A 23,254-nucleotide genomic window follows, 5' to 3' on the forward strand; every position below is an offset into this window, starting at 1 on the left:
ATCTTCCCTTAAGATCTTGCAATCAGCCAATCTTTGGTTATTTAACCTACAGGGAAAACTACTGATTTCTAGAAAATGCTCTAATTCACCCATCAAATAAATGCAAATTATAAAGCTTTTATAGTGAAAATTAGGACAAGGTTCTATAATGAAAGAGCTCTTAACACTTATGGCTTATAGGCTTGAGTTGTAGTTCTATCACCAACCTGCCACAAGGCCATGACTGAGTCACTTGAATACTATTTTCCACCTGGAAAAAAACTCTAAATGGAGATGCTGGGTTTACTTAATGTTAAAAAATAGAATGAGGAATTTTAAAGACCTTCCAATGTAAAATTGGAGTTTAATAATAGCTTTTGAGCCTATTTAACAATAAGGATCTAGAAGAGAAATCTGAACTCGAGTGTGTCTGAATCAGACCTATAAGTCTAAAGGAAGTAACCTTCCAATCTTAGAATAGAAAAAATAAAATGCTATATTAACCTGAGTCCAGCAAGAAGACCATAAAAACGTCTGAACTCAAAAATATCCCCCAAGCTATCACCAAACAGAAATGTCAATACATTGAAAATAGAACTTACAAAACTGACAGAGATCAGCGAGTGCTTAGGTATTAAAACAGAAATTGTTTTTCACTTAAAGATTTCCCTGTTCTAAAGGAAGACTCCTTTGAATAATGTTTCCAATATACACACAATCCTCAGGCATATATCAGCTGTCTCACATAAAGCAGCCAGAGATTGGGACTCTACATTCTTCATCTCACACATTTCTAAAATCACAGTTTACATTTGGGCAGTAAATCTCAATTATTGTATAGAAATTAGTGAACCATGCCACATGTCAAAGATATATGTAATTTGTAATGGCACAGCTGTTGAAAAGAATTGCCTATATTTCCAAATAAACACCCTAATTAGAGGATATTTCTAATTTTTGTTTTTTAACATGTAGTCAATAGAATTTTGTATTTAAGAATAACACTTCTGGCCGGGCACAGTGGCTCATGCCTGTAATCCCAGCACATTGGGAGGCTGAAGCGGGTGGATCACAAGGTCAGGAGTTCAAGACCAGCCTGGCCAGCATGGTGAAACTCCATCTCTACTAAAACTACAAAAAATTAGTCTGGCATGTTGGCACACGCCTATAGGCCCAGCCACTCGGGAGGCTGAGGCAGGAGAATTGCTTGAACCCGGCAGGCAGAGGTTGCAGTGAGCAGGGATCGCGCCACTGCACTCCAGCCTAGCAGAGCGACACTCTGTTTCAAAAAAAAAAAAAAAAAGAGTAACACTTCTAATGATGATTGGATGATTGGTACCCCTGAGTGGGTAGGACTTGAAAAGAACAATTTGGATCACATTAGTAACACTATTAAGACAAACTCACTTAAAGCAAAAAAGGCTATTTTTGTGTTACTTTTCCCAAGATTCTTCCTTGTTTGCAAACATTAAGATACTCCTTAGGTACATTATGGTAGTTCTCCAATAGCTACACATGTACTGTCACCAAGACAGCTGTGAGAATTCTTGCTGGGTGAAGCCCAGGGCACACTTCCTTACCACTCAGCTGAACAGTGTGCTTGGTGCACTACATCTGCCTGTGGTGATTTCTCTCCTCATCCCCTAGAGTAACTTTCATCTTTCACAACAGCAGATATATATATCCACTTCTACACAGATCTTTCCTAAAAATAGTCCAACCTAAAACAACCTTGCAATTGTTATTCAACCACATTTTGGAGGCAGAGAGAAAGAGGGAAGATAGAATTTATAAAAGGATAGATTAATTTACCCCAAGAAGCAGGGGAGGAGCAGCCAAAGGACAAACTACAGAATTTGCATAAACTTAACACAATCCAAATTTATGAAGTTTCAGTTTCCCCAATATACTTCTAGAAGTTATATTAGGACTTCACATGATCCATGTTTGTTTCACAGAAGCATGCCATATAAAACAGATGACTGACACTTCGCCTAATTAATATTCCAAAGGGAGGCAATTATAATGAAGCTATGCCACTAGGCAGCTCCAGAGCAAATGCCCCAAGCACATTATAAAACAACTCGAATATAAATAAAGACCATTTTAGAAAGATATAGATCCTCATAGTAAAGGAGGTTTAGGATAAATCAGGTTAGAAGTAATTCTTATGACACTTGATTTTACTGAGATCCTCAATTCACAGGACTTCTGAGTTTCTTCAAACAAACACATAACTCAAAGTTGAAGCCTTGATGGAAAAATGTAGGATTTATAGCACAGCCCTGACAACTCCTCTAATTATAGCCTCTCAAAATGGAGGTGGAAATACCATACTATCTAGAATGTTTGCTGCAAAATTCCCAGAAACAAGATTGTTAACAATTACTTCAGAGTTTGAAGAAAACTATTTAGAAACTATTTACTCTTTCCAGTTTAGATTTGCACTATAAAATTGTAACATTAACTATCACATGCTTCTGCCAGCTAGTCTATCACAGAATAATATTGACCAGAAACAGCAGTTCAAGCTGAAGAAGTTTTTAAAGTCTACCAACTCTCACTCAGCTTTGGCCCACTGGAAATCAGTCATCCCTACAAGAAACACATTCCCTTCTACCTTCTACCAGGCCACCAAGGAGAGGGAACAAAGCATTTTCCTTCTGAACCTTCTGAGCACTAGTCCCTCTCTTCAAGGCAGAGAATTTATTGGCAAAATGTTCAGTCAGAACCAAATCAATAGAACCATGAGAAAAATGTGGAAACAGATGTGAACTGGTTCCTGAAATCAGCTGCAGAGTGACAAGAGCCAAGACCAGCTCTCTGCAAACCCACAGAGTGAAGTGACTTGCTTTGGGGAGCTCAAACACTTTCAGCACAAAAGTTCCACCAGACAATGAAGGTAAGTACACTACAGGGGAATGAAAGAGAAGCACCAGAATTAGCTTGACAACTGAAGACCTCAAATCTTCATCAACCCAAGAGTTCACTGAGATAATAAATAAACATTAGCACAATTGATGTGTCTTTTATTTTCCATATAAACCAATGGTTCTTAGGCTCGTAGGATAACAGACTCACACCCTCCTCTTTGAGAATCTGATGTAAGCTTCCTTATAGAAAGACATACACACACATAAAGTTGCATATAACTTCAGAGTATTTCTGTAAGTCCAGCTAGAATTCCAGTTTTAGAAATGCCTCCTTGAAACCTTTTCTCTCATACTGATGTATGTTTAGTCTTTTGAAAAAAGAAATGTAATATAGAATGGAATAGTATTTTTTAAATACAACTTTCTTCAGTATGAATCCATTTCAATGCAACAAAATCGGGTTAAAAGCTATTTGGGGCCGGGCACGGTGGCTCACGCCTGTAATCCTAGCACTCTGGGAGGCCAAGGCAGGTGGATTACCTGAGGTGAGGAGTTCAAGACCAGCCTGGCCAACACGGCAAAACTCCGTCTCTACTAAAAACACAAAAATGAGCCGGGCATGGTGGCACATGCCTATAATCTCAACTACTCAGGAGGCTGAGGCAGGAGAATCACTTGAGCCTGGAGGCGGAGGTTTCAGTGAGGTGACATCACGCCACTGCACTCTAGCCTGAGAGACACAACGAGACTCCATCTCAAAAAAAAAAAACAAAAAAACAAAAATTAGCTGGGTGTGGTGGCACAAGCCTGTAATCCCAGCAACTTGGGAGGCTGAGGTGGAAGAATCGCTTGATCCCAGGAAGTGGAAGTTGCAGTGAGCTGAGATCTCGCCATTGCACTCCAGCCTGGGCAACAAAGTGAGATTCTATCACACACACAAAAAAAAAAGCTATTTTGAAAACTAACTTTCATAATGTGTAAATAATTTTACTTCATTAAATTACAAAGAAACAAACCAAGAAGGCAACAATGTACAATAAATTTCCACCTATCCTAAAAATCAGAATGTCCTGCCTGTTAGCTAATTTGATTCTTCGTTAACATGCAGATCACCAGTTCCAAAAAAACTCAAATGCTGTAACCTGATAAGATGATCACACTGAATATAATTTAATCTATAATAACACAAACAATACAAGATCTTTCATCTCATGGGATCATCATTAAAATGTCAACTGCATTCTCAGAGTAAAAGTCTTATATTCACTGAAATGAATCTACACTGATGAGCTGGAATGCTTTCAAAAGCAATTTTTTTCTGACATCAACTTACTTGTGAGTTAGTCGTTTCTTCCTCTTGAAAAGAGAGTCCAAAATCTGCTTTCTTTCCTTGTATAAATCAAGATGCACTACTGGACCCTTCTGGTTTGGTTGCCACAAATGGAAAATGACTGTGCCTGGGCCCCTGAGGTTCATTAAAGAAATACACACGTGTGGCTTACCTGCTCCGCTCGTAGCTGCGGTGGCGAGACGGCGTTCTCCCTCGGTCATAGTCAGATCTGTAGCGGCTGTCTTGTCTTCTCCTGTCGGGACTGCGGCCTCGCTCCCGTCGATCCAGGGATCGATGCCTCTCACCTCGCCCATGACTATGATCTCGGTGCCTGTGATCATCGTAGTGTTTCAGCCTTTCTGGGGACCTTCTCTCACTGGGAGCCTTTGGGAGTGGGTATGGAGGGAGGTGTCTGAAATGAGGACTATTGCTGTTGTTAGCACTGGGCAGGAAGGAACTAGGGTTGTTCTGGAAACTATTAAAACTGGGAGGTGGGAAGTTGTGGTGAGAATAGCCTGGAGGGTACTGGTAATTAACCTGCTGCGGCATGACCGGAGGGGGTGGAGGATGAGGCATGGAAGGAGGGGGCATCATGAAGGGGAAAGTGCCTTGTCCAGGAGGTGCCCCAGGGACTGGGGGGTTATTAGGACAGGGCATTGGTGGTGGCATGGGAGGAAAGCAAGGAGGAACTGGGAAGGGGTGCCTCATCTGGTGGTTGGGGAAAGGGGGCCTGATTGGGCAGGGGGGAAGAGGGCCTTGCGCTGACGGAGGCATAGGTGGGGGGAAGGGTACAAAGTCCGGTCGTGGAGGCAAAAAATTGGGGGCTGGAGAGTTTGAGAAAGTGGTGGAAGGGGCACTTGGAGGTTCATATTGATATTGCACAGGAGGCTGCTGAGGGTGAAGCAGCCTCAGATTTTGGGGCCTGAAGGATGGTGCTGAGGGTCTGGCTCCATGTCCTCCTCGTCCTCGGGGACATCCTCGTCCTGGGTGGAACGACATTCTGTGACTTCATGGTGGAAAAAAAAAAGGGAAGAGTTTTGTTTTTTAAAAATCCTCACTGTATTAACAGCGTTTCATAAATGCCTGACCATCTTCATGAGCAAATCAAAGACTCCCTAGTGAAGGCACTGGAATATTCCACCCATTCAATACTGGGTTCCTGCTAACATCTGAAACCCTTCAAGATCAATAAACACCTCTTTCCCTTTCTTAGCCACCCAACCCACTGCCATGTTTAGTCCCTGGACCGACCGTTCCTGAAAGCTGCTCCACTTCTAAAATGAGCAATTCAACATCCCATTGTTCAACCATTTGCTATCATGCCTTTGCTCAAGTTGCCCTCTGATCTTGACCTCACCATGCGAGGTCCCGAGCACATCTGCACCAGCATCTTCCCATCTTCACCTCCCTCTCCATTCAGCACAGACTCCGTTGCCCGGCATCGGCATCTCCATGATTCATTTTTAATACCCTACACTCCTCTGCCCTGCTCTACTTCAGTCACAAGAAGCTGGCAATACCCCAGCCTTCAAAGAACCCAACAATTTGCTTTCTGGAGGCTGACCAGAAAGTAGTACTATAGAAAAATACCTGACTGGGCAGGGTGGTGGCCAAAGAAATTCATGATCACTGGCTTCTGCCAACCCATTCCTCTGGCATGGTGCAGTAGTCAGCTTACTTTCTGAACTACCCACCATAACTACTGAAAACATTCAGGACCCTTCCCCATATCCCATTCTCTCTTCACAGTCGACACATAACTAGTCTCCTACCAAACAGAAACACAAAAACCATCAGAAAAGAACTCCTTCAACTTCTCCTACCATTCCTACAATGGATCCAACTCCAGCCTCTCCCAATTCCCTCTTCCTGACAAAGCCTATCCTGCCACAAGTGCTCTGGATCCCATCTCCAAATGCATATTTGGGATTACCACCCTCCCTCTGCAATCTTCCACCTCTCCCCACTACCAGAGCCTTCGCATCAGCATTTGAAAGTGCTTGGGTTTACTCCAGCATAAAGTACTTTCCTTGGCCTCCAGGTTTCCCTTGACTTCGCCCCTTCTGTGTTCTCCCCTTCACAGTCAAATGACCAGAAAAAGTGGCTGCAGACTGAATATTTGTGTCCACCCCAAAATTCATGCTGAGGAAACCCCAATGTCCGATGTATGTCCACCCCAAAATTCATGCTGATGAAACCCTAATGCCTGATGTGTGTCCACCCCAAAATTCATGCCGAGAAAACCCTAATGCCCAAGGTGATGCTATACGGAAGTGGGGAATCTGACAGGTAACTGTGATGCGATTAGTACCCTTATAGAGAGAGGAAGAGAAAAGAAATCCCCGCCAGCACCCCTTGCCAAGTGAGACAACAAGAAGGCAGCCACCTACAAGGCAGGAAGAGGGTGTGCATCCGAAACCTGGCTGTGCGGGAACCCTGATCTCGGACTGCCAGCCTCCAGAACTGTGAGAAATAAATGTTTACTGCTTAAGTTACCCAGTCTATGGCATTTAGTCATGGCAGCCCAAGCTAAGACAAAAGTGTATACACTTCCAACTCACTCTAATCCGACTTCAGCTTCCGCCACCCTCCAATGAGCACCATGATCAGTGTTCACCTCGTCTTGAAAACCAAAGGTCATTTTCAATCAACTTGCTTGATCTCTGCTGGATCAGTCCAGTTGCCTCCCCGCTTGCCTCCCCAGCCCCCACCCCCATGGATGCGTTCCTTGGCTTCCTGACATAATGCTGTCACTGTGGCTTTCCTACGTCTCTGGCTGTTCCTCATGCCAACTTCTCCTCTGCTAGGGGGCCTTTAACAGTCTGGTATTCCTCAGGGGTCTAGCCCAGGCGCTCTGCTCGCTCTCTCTTCCAAAGTGACACTACCCACCTGCATTGCTTCAATTACCACCAATCTGTCAGTAACTCCCAAAGTTACATCTTTAGCCCCCAACTTCTGAGCTTCAGACCCTCACTACCAATTGCCAACCTGATCTCTCTCCTTGAGTGTCTCACTGACTCTGCAAATTCAACATAGCATACGCTAAAAGGAATTAATGACCTTTCTCTCCAAGACAAACATTTGCTCTTTTCCTAGTATTTCCTATCTCAATAAATGACACCATTAATGGTCCGTAAGACATATACCAGGGAGTCAATCACCTGACTTGTCCTCCCTCACCCCCCCCATCCTTAGCTAAAACTTTATTTTAAAATTGCTATCACTTATATGGCAACTATCCCTTAATAAAAAATAAACAAAAATTCCTATTGTTTCTGCTTCATAAATACTTCCTGAATTAATCTACTTCACACCATCATCTCTTGCATAACTATTACAATAATATCCTTGCTGGCCTTTCTACAACCCTGTCACTGCCCCCAGCGATTTGTTAGGTTCCTTGCTCTCACAATACTCTCTGTTGCTTCTTAGCAGGTCCTACAATAATTACAATCCACCTACTAAGGACCTAATTCCACCTTTAATGTCTACCGTACCTCGGAACTGCAAGCGCTATCAAGGCAGGCTCTGGGATTTCCATTAACAGTTCTGGTCTGGCTTCCTAGCCCTGTGCATGGCCCTCTGTTGTACTGTGCCCACTGCTGAAAGAACGAGCATATTATCCCCTCTGCTCATGTATCTAAATCCTTTCCACCCTCTATAGGCCAGCACCAATGTTTGTTCCTCTCTCTGTTCTCCTAACTGCTGCCATTCCCATCACAACACTCACCATGTATTGCCTTGCATCATGATGCACTGCCTGGATATGTCACATCTTCTATAGAGAATATGAGCTCTAAAAAACAGAAAGAATGAAACCAACATAAACGTGTTTCCCCAACTGCCAATGCTAAAAAATACTTCCACAATTACCATAACACTGATTTTGCAGTTTCCAATACACTTAGCCTACTAACAAAATTAAAAGCATGTTGAACTGTATTAAAGTCTCCAACTACATTTTTAAATGTCCTTAAATTTTAAAATGTCCTTAGCACTTTGGGAGGCTGAGGCAGGCAGATCACCTGAGGTCAGGATTTCGAGACCAGCCTAACCAACATGGAGAAACCCCGTCTCTACTAAAAATACAAAAGTAGCCAGGCGTGGTGGTACATGCCTGTAATCCCAGCTACTCAGGAGGCTGAGGCAGGAGAATAGCTTGAACCCGGGAGACAGAGGCTGCAGTGAGCTGAGATCATACCATTGCACTCCAGCCTGGGCAACAAGAGCAAAACTCTGTCTCAAAAAATAAATAAATTAAATAAATTAAAATGTCCTTATTACTAGCTTTGCTCAAAACTGTCACCAGCTAAAAAGACTTAAATCATAGGCATAGATCATCTCTACTTTGTTAAAAAACTAGGGGAAAAAATCATTTCCCCTCTCCCTCTTCATATTCTAGTTTCCTTCATGGTAAAAACATGTAGGCATAGACCAAACACAAACATCACAGTGAGGCCAGCATTCCAATTCAAATATAACCATAATCTTGTTAACACAACAGTTACGATTCTTGATTTTCATTCTCAGTTCCTCCCACAGAAAAACATTGTAAACATGAATGATTTTCCAAATACTTGAACTTCAGCAAAACATCCAAAAAAAACTCACATAAATATTGAGTACAAAAAGCTTTAACATAGAAACATCTTCCTAAAGTCTTTCTAACTAAAAGTCTCACCAATAGAACTTTACTGTATAGACTTTCAAATGGCTCATGAAAATAATTTCAGGTTATGTTATCAATCACTGTGCTTAATAAATAATGGGCACCAAATAATATCTGATATTTTTTTTTTAGAGACAGAGTCTTACTCTGTCCCTAGGCTGGAGTGCAGTGGTGCAGTCATAGCTTACTGCTGTCTCTTACTCCTGGGCTCAAGCAATCTTCCTCAGCCTCCAAAACAGCTAGAACTACAGGCATGAGTCACTGTGCCCAGCTCCTGATTATTATGATCCAGTCCCGTACCCTCATGATAAACCTGGGGCCCAGACAGCTGCTCCTGCCACCATAGGCTACTCACTGCCAACAGAATCAAGTTCAAACTCTGTGGTGGCATTTAAGACCCTAGAGACTCTGAACCCAGGTTTGTTCTCCAGTACCTCCAGGAAGAGCCTACTACCCCATATTTTCCCAACTGATTACCATACAAGTACAAAGAACCAGCTAGTTCTTTCCTCCCATTCTCCTCTCTAAAATCTCCCACCCTAGGCGGAGGTTGCAGTGGGCTCAGATCACACCATTGCACTCCAGCCTGGGCAACAGGAGAGAAGCTCCATCAAAAAAACAAAAAAAAAAACCTCCCACCTAGGAATTTGTCCAATGAATTTCCATCCATCTACCAATCTCAAATGCCACCTCCTCTATGAAGCCCTCCCTGATTCCCTTAGGTAATCCCATTCCCTGTAGACTTAGTCTATATTTAATTCTTTCACAGCACTTACCAGAGGCTGTCTCACATCATGGTGAAGTATGCAAAAGTCTAACTCCTCCACTAGATTATCAGTTCCTTGATGACATGGGTTGATTCAGTCATTTCTGTATCCCGTATCCTTCGAGGAAAGCATCCTGCACACTGTAGGTGGTCAATAAATGTTTACTGTCTCACCAATAGTATGTTCCCATGTTGCTACTGTACATTTCCCTTCCATGTACCTCCACAACAGAAAGCAGACCTTTTCACTGATTCGTGTGACATTTAATGAGCCCATATATGGGAAGCACTGTCCCAGGCCCTGCAGACTCTGAGATAAGAAAGACACACAGCCTATAGGGTTCAAGGAACTCAGAACCCACATACAAATAAGTTTTTTAAAAAATACAAATAATGTAATAAACACAAAAAAAAGAGGTATGTGCAGGGCTTAGGGAACACAAAAACGTATGCTGAACCTAGAGGTGGGCAAAAGTCAGGGTCATAAACACTCTTGTACAGTGTGTAACAACAGCTGAACATTCACTACTAGATCCTTGTGGATGCTTCTGTAGTCAGAAAATCTAAAAATACTAATCATGAAATTGACCTATTGAAGGCACAGTCCGGCTGTGTTGTGAACGCAAACTTTAATTCCAAAGTCAAGGAATTCACTGCACCTGGAAAAGTAACTGTTTTCTCCGTCTCTTCTCAGTTGCTGTTTGAAAGCAGAGACACTAAGGGAGCTGTCTTGAATAGTTAACACGGCCAGGAACGTCAGTACATGTAAAAAGAGTTGCAAAGTGTGACTACACTTTTATTGAGACCTCCCTCTTTCCCCAGGTGGATCTGCAGAGCAGTCACCTTCATCCTGCTCTGTAACTGCATGCTTAGTGTTTGCATCTCCCGCCAGACCTTGCGCCCCACGAGACAGGCGCTGAGCTCAGGATCTCGCTCCCCTCCGAGAGCCGGGCGGCCCCAGGCCTGGACCACAGCGTGTACTCCACAAATGAATGAAAGGTCTCCTTTTTCACTTCCATTTATTTGCGGAATCCAGGCCTAGGGTCGTTCTTTTGCCCTTAGCTGCAGATCGGAAGTGGGGCTGCCCGACCCCAATTCCCGGACGCTTTTCACCCCAGCCCCAGAGACTCCAGCCCCGTTTAAATTCTGACACTCGGAAACTGTCTTCTAACATTTGCAAAGTACCCCTTTTACCTATAAAACGCTCTCAGGCCGCGAGATCCCCGTCAGAGCAAAGCCAGGCTACTACTGCAGGTACCAAGACTCTGGCGCCGCCCGAGCCTCCGGAACAGGAAACCGAGGGAATTAAAAAAGCAAACTTGAGAAAGCTGGGCCAAAGGAAGAAAAACGCTTCTGCCCACCGCAGGGCCTTGTACGCGGTGATTGGCAAGTCAAAGAGAGCGATGGACAACTAGACCAATAGTCAGTAAAAGACCCTTTGGAGCTCGCCCCGCCCACCAAGTCCTCCAATCCAAAAACGCAACCGGGGGAAGGCGTGTTTCCGCCGAGAGAGGGCAAGCCGGACTAGGGCTCCTGCTTTCCCGGGTCCTCGCCAGCTGCCACCGCTTTGCTGCAAAGCTGACGGGCGGAAAAACATGAGTGACACCGCCGGATGGCCCACTGGCCTCCGACGTTACCCGAAGCTCCCTGTGTGGGTGGTGGAGGATCATCAGGAGGTGAGCGGACGGCGGACGGGCTCTGGGGCAGAGTCGGCGACGCCCTGACGCTCCGAGGACCAAGCAGACAGTGCAGCCTTAGCCTCGGAGGCCTGAGAGTTAGCCAGAGTTAAACTGCCCGATTCCGTTGCTGGGGGGAAGACACCGAAACAGCTAACTAGGAAGAATAGGAACTAACGTTTCTGTGCGCTTCCTACGGGTCAGGGCAATGTATTTACCTCTGTTTGCCCCAAATCCCAGGACCAAACAACTAGTAGCGCCAGGACTCGAACCCGGACAGTCTGGCTACAGAGCCCCGTGTCCTTAACCTGCAGTTAACTCTGGCTTCCAAATGTCTCCTGGCATCGCCATCACAGCCCTGCTGTTTAGATAGGAGGCTTTATGCTTGGAACCTGGGCTCTGATCTGAAATGGGGACAGCAATCGTAGGACTCACGTTAGGAGTATTATTGTGTACATATTGTGTTTAAAAATCTTTTTTTTTTTTTTTTGAGACGTAGTCTCTCTCTGTTGCCCAGGCTGAAGTACAATGGCGTGATCTCAGCTCACTGCAACCTCCGCCTCCCGGGTTCAGGCGATTCTCCTGCCTCAGCCTCCTGAGTAACCGGGACTACAGACTCCCGCCACCATGCCCGCCTAATTTTTGTATTTTTAGTAAAGACGGGGCTTCGCCATGTTAGCCAGGCTGGTCTGAACATCTGACCTCAGGTGATCCGTCCCCCTCGGCCTCCCAAAGTGCTGGGATTAAGGCGTAAGCTACCTTGCCCGGCCCATATTGTGTAAAAAAAAAAAATCCTTTAACACGGTGCCTGCATATATAAACACTAAAAAGAGTTTCCATGTTTATGGCCATGCTGCTTTACAGTAGCTAAATTGGTGTCTTAATCTAGACTTTTCCAAGTCAACAAAGGAGGCCCATGGATCTAATAAATTTGTTTTAAAGTAGCATCAGTAGGCTTGGGGTTGGGAAGCGGTTCTCTGGATGTTAAAAAAAGAAGGATTTACTGATGGTGAAAATTAATAGGAAGGGAAGATAAGTTTCTCAGGACCTAGATATAATGTATATGACCTTGAGAGAATGAGAAAGCCTGGGTTAGGCAGTGCTTTCAAATTAGGTATTAAACCTAAAACTAGAGAAGTTCGAAGAGGAGAAATGGCCTTTACAGACCACCTTGCCCAACCCCACCATTCTCAGGGTACCAGAAAGACCCTAACCAGCCTGGACAGCAGAGTGAAACCCCATCTGTACAAAAATAGAAGTGAAAGAAATAGCTGCACATAGTGGCATGTGCCTGTGATCCCAGCTACTCAGGAGACTGAGGAGGGAGGATCTCGTGAGCCCAGGAGTCCAAGACTACAGTGAGCCATGACCACATTGCTGCTCTCTAGGCTGGACAACAGAGCAAAACTCTTATCTCTTTTTAAAGAAAATAAATAAATAAATAAATAAATAAATAAAACTTTGAGACCTAGAGTACCTTGAACACCTCATTAATGTTAGTACAGGCATTAAGCCATAGTTCGTTCCTGAGCCCCAGTCCTGGTCTGTTTCCCCTCATGACCTGTTGAGTTCAAGGTGGCAGCAGGAAGGCAGCTGGAGATGCAGGTTGGAAGTTCTGAGGACAAAGTAATGCTTGAGATTATCATCTGCACCATTTACAAGAAACAAATTTTTATCTTTTTCCACTTTTTTTTTTTTTTTTGAGACAGTTTTGCTCCTGTTGCCCAGGCTGGAGTGCAGTGGCATGATCTCAGCTCACTGCAACCTCCGCCTCCCAGGTTCAAGTGATTCTTCTGCCTCAGCCTCCCTGGTAGCTGGGATTACAGGCGCCCGCCACCACACCCAGCTAATTTTTTTGTATTTTTTGTTTGTTTGTTTTGTTTTTGTTTTTTTGTTTGTTTGTTTTTTGAGACAGAGTCTCACTCCGTCACCAGGCGCCAGGCTGGAGTGCAATGGCCTGACCTCAGCTCACTGCAACCTCCGCCTCCTGGGTTCAAGCAATTCTCCTGCCTCAGCCTCCCAAGTAGCTGGGACTACAGGCACGCGCCACCACACCCAGCTAATTTTTTGTATTTTTAGTAGAGACGGGGTTTCACTAAGTTGACCAGGCTGCTCTCAAACTCCTGACCTCAGGCAATCCACCTGCCTCAGCCTCCCAAAAAGCTGGGATTACAGGCGTGAGCCACTGCACCTGGCTCTCTTTTTCCACTTTTTCACATAGTATGCTTTCAATATGTGCATTGTTTAGCATTGTTTTTCAGTCTGCAGTTGGGTGTGTGCTCGTGGTTTCAGTATTAATTCTGATTGTATGCCTATGTCTTTTACAGGTTCTACCCTTTATATACCGGGCCATTGGCTCAAAGCATCTTCCTGCCAGTAATATAAGTTTTTTACATTTTGATTCACATCCAGACCTCCTTATTCCTGTGAATATGCCAGCAGACACCGTGTTTGATAAGGAAACACTCTTTGGGTAATAAGTGATTTTATTCATGGTCTTTTGTGTTTGAAGTACAATTCCAAGTAGATAATAAGCAATTATAGCAAATAGACTTTGCTAACCTTATGGGTTTTGGGGAGTTTTGTTTCTCTTTTTGTCTTTTTCATTTTATTTAGAACAAGTGTTGACAACTTTCTTAAAGAGCCAAATTAGTAAATATTTTAGGTTTGCTGGCCATACGGTCTCTGTTGCCACTACTTATCTTTGCCTTTGTAGTGTGAAAGCAATCAGAGGCACTGTGTAAATAAATGACAGCAGCTGTGTTCCAATAAAACTTTATTTGCAATCTGGGCATGGTGGATGAGCCTGCAGTCCCAGCTACTCAGGAGGCTAGGGTGGGAGGATCACTTGCGGCCAGCAGTTCCAGGCTGTGGTCAAACCTGTGCATAGCCTCTGCACTCCAAACTGAGCAACGTAACCACACCACACCCCATCTCTTAAAAGAAACAAACCAAAAAAAAAAAAAACTTTGTTTACAAAAACAGCCTGGCCAATGTTTAATATTTGCTCAAACTTTACAGAGACCATTGGATTCTCATGTCAATTTCTGCATTTAGTCCATTGCCATATGTTGTTTTGGTTGAAATATATGTTGAAAATTCAGGCTTTCACAGACATGTAATTGGAAAAAGAAAGAGTATTTTCATAGCCTTTTCAGATAATAGTCTGATAGTACAAGAAAACTTGACAAGTAGTAGTTTATGAAAGCTTAGCTGAAATGTAGAATTCAGCAATTCAGTGTCAAGTGTGAATAACCATAGTTTATTGATCACTTCTTTCAAGATAAATGGTGCCCAGCTCGAAGTTTAGTCACAACAAGTGCTTTTCCTTGAGACAACTGTTACGCTTCGAACTTTATAGCAGAAGAGCTTTCAGTGCATTTCTGATTTTGCCACACAGAATATTTAAAAATGTATACTAAGGATGGAAAGTTAATAAAATTGAGATGTTCTCAAATGAAACTTTCATATTTATTTATTTATCGTGCTAGTGGTTGGTAATGAAGAATACAGTAACTACTAACAGTTTAGTGTTGCTGCCTTAATTAATGTTGGAACATCAACCCACCATTGCCTTTGCACCATCTTTGCAAATGTCAATAAATGAAAACAGGAAATAATACCTTACTACTTTTTTTTTAATTCATTTTCTTTGGCCTTGATTTGGTCTTTTTTTTTTTACTATTTTCTTTGGCCTTGATTTGGTCTTTTTTGTTGTTGTTGTTATTGCATTTTAGGTTTTGGGGTACATGTGAAGAATATGCAAGACTGTTGCATAGGTACACACATGGCAGTGTGATTTGCTGCCTTCCTCCCCTTCACCTATATCTGGTATTTCTCCCCATGCTATCTGTCCCCAACTCCCCACCCCCCCGCTGTCCCTCCCCTATTTCCCCCCAACAGACCCCAGTGTGTGATGCTCCCCTCCCTGTGTCCATGTGTTCTCATTGTTCAACACCCACCTATGAGTGAGAACATGTGGTGTTTGATTTTCTGTTCTTGTGTCAGTTTGCTGAGAATGATGGTTTCCAGGTTCATCCATGTCCCTACAAAGGATACGAACTCATCGTTTTTGATGGCTGCATAGTATTCCATGATGTACATGTGCCACATTTTCCCTGTCCAGTCTATCATCGATGGGCATTTGGGTTGGTTCCAGGTCTTTGCTATTGTAAACAGTGCTGCAGTGAACATTCGTGTGCATGTGTCCTTATAGTAGAACGATTTATAATCCTTTGGATATATACCCAGTAATGGGATTGCTGGGTCAAATGGAATTTCTATTTCTAGGTCCTTGAGGAGACGCCACACTGTCTTCCAAGTACTTTTTTTTTTTTTGAGATGGAGTCTCTCTGTCACTCAGCCTGGAGTGCAGTGGTGGCACGGTCTCGGCTCACTGCAACCTCCACCTCCCGGGTTCAAGCGATTCTCCTGCCTCAGCCTCCCGAGTAGCTGGAATTACAGGCACCCACCACCACACCTGGCTAATTTTTGCATTTTTAGTAGAGATGAGTTTTCACTACGTTGGCCAGACTGGTCTCGAACTCCTGTATTTTTAGTAGAGACAGGGTTTCACCATGTTGGCCAGACTGGTCTTGAACTCCTGACCTCGTGATCCGCTGACCTCAGCCTCCCGAAGTGCTGGGATTAGAAGCATGAGTCACCGCACCCAGCAATATGTCAGTACTTTTATGAAAATAGTTTTGTCATAGAGATGTCCCAGAAAAAGCCTCAGGAACCACCAATGGACCACACTTTGATACCTGTGGTCTTAAAATGTTGTGGATGAAATTACACTTGGGAAAAAAAAAACTAAAAGTTTTAATGTTGTCTTTCTATTTCTTTTCCAGAGAATTAAGTATTGAAAATTGGATTATGCCCGCGGTTTATGCAGGCCATTTTTCACATGTAATATGGTTTCATCCCACATGGGCTCAGCAAATCAGAGAGGGCAGACACCACTTTTTAGTAGGCAAAGACACTTCTACCACAACAATCAGGTAATTTCCTCATATTTGTGAATATGGAAGTTATTGAATGTTTCTATCTTATTTTAGATTCCTATAATAACTTCGTAAGTCTCTGCCCACAAATAGGGTCAGATTAAGCCTCAACTTCTCCAAAGAGTTCTCAAAACACCAAAAACAAACTTTTAAGTCTCTTGATGTTCTTCATATACCATTTATATTTAGTTGCTGGTCAAATTAGATTTTGAATGTGATCTTTATCCTCAGGAATTGGGCTTCGTTGGTGATAAACTCCTTAAGCCATTGAAGTATCTTACAGATTTATATATTCAGTATTACATGTCTCAATGTAACTGTTGTCTGCTGAATTTAACAATTAGCAGTAAAAGGGCAAAATTATCTCACTTTGATTTTTTTATAAATCCAACAGCTGGATAAGTAGATTTGGGGCTTTAATTTTCTTAATTATAATTAGTTTCAGATAAGTACTTAATCTAAAGTAAATTACAGCATCCTCTGACGAGATACAGGTGCAACTGTTTTTACTGTATAAGCTATTTAACCAATGTTTTGTGTATCTTGTGATACTATCATACCGTTAGAAATACTAATATGTTCTTGACTTTAAAATTCTCTTCTGATGGGGTGAATTTTTTTTTTTTTTTTATGTAGAAAAGCAATTTATTCCATTTTAAGCACTACACAGTTAGTCATGGAGAGTAACAGGCCTGCTGGTGAAACAGGTCACCCAAAATGGAGATGGCATCAAACTAGTGGTCAAGGACTAACTCCTTAAAAAAAAAAAAAAAAAAAGGCACCTTTTATCAAGGACTAATTTAATTTTTAAAACAAATACAAATTATTGATTCACTCTTCTCAACTTGACAGTCTACCTGTGATATAACTGTCAGGTAGAAACATACATCTTTACAACTTGGTGGTCCCAAGTTAAAAAAATTTTCACAGAAAGGAAAGAAACAATATGAAAACAGCTCAAGAAATACACTAATGACCGAAAATATATGGGGAAAGAGGAACATGCAGTTTTGACTTAACTGAAGAAACCAAGAGAAAACTGGTCTACATATGAAAATGTGCATCCTGCGAAGTCAGGGGTCAAGATTTGAGTAGGAATCTATATGACTTGAATCTCCCCTATTTCCTGAATTAAAGTGGCATCTTTCAGTATTTATACTTCATGGCTCAGACACCTATCTCATTTGGCTCTATTTCTTACTCACTCTAGCCTTTACTTAAATGAGTCTGAAAAACTTGGGGATATAGCATAAGAAAAATAGTCACACGTAATATTCCCCTTTCTCTAGCTACTTTAGACCTGGGTTTGTTACTGGAAAATTCCTGAAGAAAATGTCAATGTTAAGTCTGTGGCTTTGCTGAATCAAGCCCCCACTCCCCACCATTCATATTTAGAAAACACCCACTGTTTGGGCTAATAGCATCATTGGTGGTACCTATTACATAGAGGGATAGCTAAACAAAGTCTGTGTCTCAAAACCAGTGTTAAATCACTCTCAGGGTTGAGAAGAAAAACGGGAGTTTAAAATCACAAGAAGTAAAGACATATACATCTAGGACCCTTGTCCTTCTGGATCCATGCTTCCTTCAGGATCTTCATTGTTATAAACGTTCTCTGCCATTTGTCATACTTGCATGATATTGTCTTCTGAAACAGAACAAATCACCCAAGGTTCACTGGGCTTCCAGGAGAAATCAGGTATCTTGGCAGTGTGGCCACCATGAATAAACAACAACTGTGGTGGCCCATCTTCTGCATCTTCTGGGGATTGTTCTTCTCCAGTTTTACTTAAATCCCAGACATTCAGTCTGTGATCCGTACCACTAGAAGCCAAAATAATCTCATTGTGAGGTGACCACTGAACCTGGAATATTCTATCCTTATGTGATTTAAAGGAATGCAACTTAAGTTTCAGATTTCTCAGATCCTATAAGGCAACAGTCTTGTCAGCTGATCCTGTGGCAAGAATGAACTCACTATAAGGGTTGGAAGAGAGGCAGTTCACTTCAGCAACGTGAGTGTCAACTGAGTGGCTTGGTTTAGAAGTATCATTTGAACCAGTATCCCAAATCATAAGTTTCTGATCATCAGCAACTGACCCAGAGACTTATGGAGCAGATGCCAGGAAACATCTACTACCGCTGTATGCTCTGTAAAGATGGTCTTCGCATCCACCACTTTTCCCTCCTTTGGGCAGCACTGACGTCCCATAGGCAGATGGTGTGGTCATCTGAAGCACTAAGCAAGTGCCCACTGAGATTTGGGTTCCAAGAAAGCCCATAACCTTCTTTCTGATGTCCATGGAGATGCAAGTATGGGTTGCATTCTCCAGAAGGATCTGGTGTAGAAAAATGTTTTGTATAGTCCAAGACAAAAACATCACTGGAAAGAGTCTTTGTTGCGATGATACAAGGGTTCTGGGGCGTATAATGAGCCTTGTTTACTTCTCCTTCATGATTGATCTTAATTTCTATTTCAATTTTTCCACTAACTGAACCAAAACCTCCAAATTCTCATTTCTCACTGTCATAGTGTGACGCATCAAACTGCGCATCATCATTAGGGAGTTACACACTGGCTATAACAAGATGGTTTTGTTATCCGATGTGTGTGTCCCCAGGACAAGTCGATGAATGCTGAAATCTTTCCCTTCTGGTCTGGTTACATCTGGAAGCCACTGGGCAGTTAGGCTGGGCCACTCCAGAGCATGGGTCTTCACCAAATCATAAAGAAAAGGAGTGTTCTTTTTCCATATTTTGTACTCCTCATTGATCACTCGTTCTTCCACTGCGTCATCAAAAGCTGCTTCCTTGTTGGCCATGGCAAGCCAGGGGAATCCTGGGGTCGAGTGTTGCAGGAGGGGCAGGGAGGCTGCAAGCCGATGGGGTGAATATTTTAAGCAGTATTGCCATAACTTTCTAGAACCTTAGGGATAATGGAATGAAATAGTAATACATTGAAAATAAGATCGTCTTTCTCATTGAAAATGATACTTTTTATTTCTAATTTATTATTAATTATACAATTAACTTTTGTAGTATAGATTCTTATCTTTTGCAGAAATAGCTTTGCTGTGATATATGAAAATTGTATTTATTTCTGATATAATTCAAAAGAAATAAGACTCAGCATGTAAATACTGTACATACTACTGGTATGTGTAAAGTAGGGTATGTGTAAAGTAGGGTTTTTATTGAATAGTTCAGTGATTAGGCCTAATTTGACCTGCAAAATCAAATAATTTTCAGCAATCTGACACACATTTGAAACTCCATGTGTGATTAACAATTTTGGAAGATTTTGATTCATGATTTTGGTTATTCCTGCAAGTAAAAATGTATGGAAGAGACACATATACATGTAGATGTGCAGTTTGATAAATATTTGTATGTTTGTATGATCGGAACACAGGAAAACTACTGTTATTAAAAAGAATATAAATTTAGGTTGGGGGATACAGCCTTGTACTTCTTAGGATTGTACAGTTTTTAATAAGCTTGGACATTAGTTTTATTGCATCATTAATCTATTTTTGGAAAATAGCTTTTACAGTTTAAAGCCATGTATGCTGGGAGAGGACAAGTGGGAAATAAATATTAACCATTATTTTAGGTGGGTAAGGCATGCCTCTAGAAGGAGTATTTGGTTTCACTGTTTAAAGTATTTACCAAGTCACTTTTCATATTGAAAATATTATAGTTTTATAGAAATTAACATAGCTTTAAAATATGTCAGGGGGAGTTTCTAGTAAGAGAAATTATTTCCAGATGCAATTTTTCTCTTAAATGATTTTTTTGGATAAAGATTCACCTGGTATGAGAGAGAACAAAGGAGCACTGGCTTGAGAGAGTTTACTCTTATATTGGAGTTCACTATACACAGTCCAGGCCTATGTGGCAGCTCTAGAGTTTGGGGAACCCTACTTCCTTCTCTCTTTTTGCACCACCATCTCTAGAATATTGCCCTTGTCCTTATAGTCCAAGGTGGCTTTCCCCCTCTGTGTTCACATGCCAGTCAGCAGGGAATAGGATAGCAAAGCTCTGTACGCTTTTCTTCCATTCACAACCACTGGCCTGAATTTAATCACCTGGCCACATCAGGTTTCAAGGCAGACTGAAATATAGTCCTTACATGGGGCAGCTGTGTGTCCAGCTAAGAATTTGAGGACTGCTATTTCTACAGAAGAGCAGGTAGTACAAATACTAGAGACAACTCTCAGTTTTTGTCAAATAGGTCCTTTCGTATATTTCTGCCATGCCATAGTGAAATGTCAACTAATTTGCCCATTCTTCTTAAAAATCGTTTTTTCCTCTGATTCAGGGTTACAAGTACAGATCATTACTTCCTAAGTGATGGTCTGTATGTACCTGAAGACCAGCTAGAGAACCAAAAACCTTTACAATTGGATGTAATTATGGTAAAACCTTATAAACACTGTAACAATCAAGAAGAAAATGATGCAGTGTCTTCTGCTAAGAAACCAAAGCTAGCCCTGGAAGATTCGGAAAACACTGCCTCTACTAACTGTGACTCTTCTTCAGAAGGACTGGGAAAGGACACAGTGACACAGAGAAGTGGCCAGACTTGTCCAGAACCATCATGTTCATGTTCTTCTGGAAACCAGGAATGCCAGACCACAGCCAGCACTGGGGAAGTCCTGGAAATTTTGAAGAAAGAGAATGCATTTGTTTTAGATATTGACTTGGATTTTTTTTCAGTCAAGAATCCCTTCAAAGAAATGTTCACTCAGGTAAATATTGTATTTTTAACACATGGATCTTGAGAATTGTATGGCTTTTCTCTAGATGAGGAATGAGCAAACTCTTTAAACAGCCAGCTAGTAATTATTTTAGGCTTTGGGGTTCCCATTCTCTGTTGATCTTCTCTGTTGTTGTTTTCAAGACCTTTTAAAGTTGTATATATGCCATTCTTGACTTGAGGGCCATACAAAAACAGGCCATAGGCTGTGGATTGCCAACTGCTGCTCTAGATAGTATTTATTATTTTGCATTTATTAATTGGGGTAATATATACATGGGTGATGGGTAAAGTATATACAGTCAGCCCTCTGTATCCATGGGTTTTGTATCACTGGATTTAACCAGCCACAGATAGGAAATATTCGGAAAAAATAATAAACAACTAGAAACAACAATACAAGAGTAAAAAATAACACAAATAAAAAGCAATACAGTATAACACCTATTTACATAGGATTTACACTGTATTAGGTACCATAAGTAATTTAGAGATGGCTTTAAGCATATGAGAAGATAGGCATAGGTTATATGCAAATACTACTATTTTATATCAGGGACTTGAGCATCCGCAGATTTTGGTATCCACAGGAGGTCCCAGAACCGATCGCCCACAGATACCAAGGGACAAGTGTACATTGAAATGTAGCACTCTCTTCCTTACATCCCCATTCCCTCAGTTCTTTGCTTCAGAAACAAATATTGTGGTCAGTTTCTTGTGTACCTTTCCAGAGATATTCTATATGTAAATCCTGTGTGAGACAGATTATTCCTTAAACAGTGACATGCCTGATTACTCAACTAAATATTTGTAATGAAAGTTTCTAGAAGGTTACGTAAGAAATTCAGTGGCAGTTACTCCTTTTAGAGTGCTATCAGGAAACCTGGGAACACAAGGATATTTAGAGCCTTTATACCCTTTGGTACAATGGACTTTTTAAAAAGCATATTACACTTTATTGTTTAGTAGCAATTTTTTAAATATCATTAGGAAAGACAGTTGTTCATTTTTTCTTCAAGAACATGTTCAGGCTGAGCATCGTGGCCCATGTGTATAATCCCAGCACTTTGGGAGGCCACAGCAAGAGGATCACTTGAGCCAAGGAGTTCAAGAGCAGCATAGGCAACATAGCAAGACCCCATCTCTACAAAAAAACTATTTTTAAATCTAGCCAGGCAGAGTGGCACATGCCTGTGGTCTCACTACTCAGGAGGCTGAGATGGGAGGATCACTTAAGCCTGGGAGGTCAAAGCTGCAGTGAGTCATGATCGCACCACTGCACTCCAGCCAGGGCAACAGAGCAAGGACCATCTCTTAATTTGACTGGGCGCAGTGGCTCACACCTGTAATCCTAGCACTTTGGGAGGCTGAGGCAGGTGGATCACGAGGTCAGGAGATGGAGACCATCCTGGCTAATACGGTGAAACCCCGTCTCTACTAAAAATACAAAAATTAGCCAGGCGTGGTGGCATGCGCCTATAGTCCGAACTACTCAGGAGGCTGAGGCAGGAGAATCTCTTGAACCCAGGAGTGGAAGTTGCAGTGAGCCAAGATCACGCCATTACACTCCAGCCTGGGTGACAAAGCAAGACTCCATCTCAAAAAAAAAAAAAGAAAAACGCATGTTCAAAAGTTAGAGGGATTTACATTCTATTGTTACCTCTACTGTTTATTAGCTATATGATCTTAGGAAAGTTACTTAACCTTTCTGACCCATAGTTTCTTCAAGTATCAAATCAGAATAATCAGACCCAACTCATAGGATTGTTATTATGAATAAAGCACTGAAGATATACCACAACATTGTGCTTAATGAATTTTAGCTCTTGGGCATAACCTCTTCCTGAGAATGCTCCTAAATAGGATTACTGGGGCCAGAAGTACCCACCTATATAATAGATCCATGTAGCTGTGCTAAACAAAAGGAAACATTCTCCTGCAGAGTCTGTATAGCAAGCATCTTTCTTCCCTTATGTGGAGCCTCCTGACAGAGCTTCTGTGTCTTTGACATTCTGCCTCCCGTATTGCCTGTGTACTTCAGAGTTCTCTTCTGCAAAGTGGCCGTGGGGAGTGCTTTGTTGTTGTTATTAAAGATACGTATATTTCCTATAAACAGCTAAAGTCTGTTTAGATCCTAGGACATGCCATTTATATAGCAGAATATTAATAAAAATTTTTTGTCTCTTGACTCATTAGCCC

General features: G+C 42.0%; 2 protein-coding genes and 1 pseudogene across 7 annotated transcripts in view; 1 reads left to right on the forward strand and 2 right to left on the reverse strand.

Moving 5' to 3' along the window:
- Window positions 1-10,925, reverse strand: part of DROSHA (drosha ribonuclease III) — a 134,970-nt gene extending 124,045 nt beyond the window's left edge. For 3 of the 4 annotated variants that reach the window (XM_064375908.1, XM_064375907.1, XM_064375905.1), the window contains exons 1-4: window positions 10,812-10,925; window positions 9,628-9,758; window positions 7,913-7,978; window positions 4,355-5,188 (exon numbers count right to left, since the gene is read on the reverse strand). In XM_064375908.1, coding sequence (XP_064231978.1) covers window positions 4,355-5,188; window positions 7,913-7,932 — 854 coding nt within the window. In that variant the 5' untranslated portion in view covers window positions 7,933-7,978; window positions 9,628-9,758; window positions 10,812-10,925. Of the gene's footprint in view, window positions 1-4,354; window positions 5,189-7,912; window positions 7,979-9,627; window positions 9,759-10,276; window positions 10,347-10,811 lie in introns of all 4 variants that reach the window. The other variant, XM_064375906.1, reaches the window with a different exon arrangement.
- A 192-nt stretch (window positions 10,926-11,117) lies between these two features.
- CUNH5orf22 (chromosome unknown C5orf22 homolog) overlaps window positions 11,118-23,254 on the forward strand; it is a 28,387-nt gene continuing 16,250 nt past the window's right edge. Inside the window, exons 1-4 of one of the 3 annotated variants that reach the window (XM_021671876.2) lie at window positions 11,118-11,293; window positions 13,621-13,766; window positions 16,144-16,293; window positions 20,618-21,047. In XM_021671876.2, the coding sequence (XP_021527551.2) occupies window positions 11,213-11,293; window positions 13,621-13,766; window positions 16,144-16,293; window positions 20,618-21,047 (807 nt within the window). In that variant the 5' untranslated portion in view covers window positions 11,118-11,212. Of the gene's footprint in view, window positions 11,294-13,620; window positions 13,767-15,029; window positions 15,073-16,143; window positions 16,294-20,617; window positions 21,048-23,254 lie in introns of those variants that run through there. The other 2 variants (XM_064375909.1, XM_064375910.1) reach the window with 2 other exon arrangements.
- Window positions 17,850-19,118, reverse strand: LOC105722446 (histone-binding protein RBBP4-like; annotated as a pseudogene).

Source organism: Aotus nancymaae, unplaced genomic scaffold (genome assembly GCF_030222135.1).
Source record: "Aotus nancymaae isolate 86718 unplaced genomic scaffold, 86718_ANA_hifiasm-v0.15.2.pri h1tg000014l, whole genome shotgun sequence".
Taxonomy (NCBI): Eukaryota; Metazoa; Chordata; class Mammalia; order Primates; family Aotidae; genus Aotus; species Aotus nancymaae.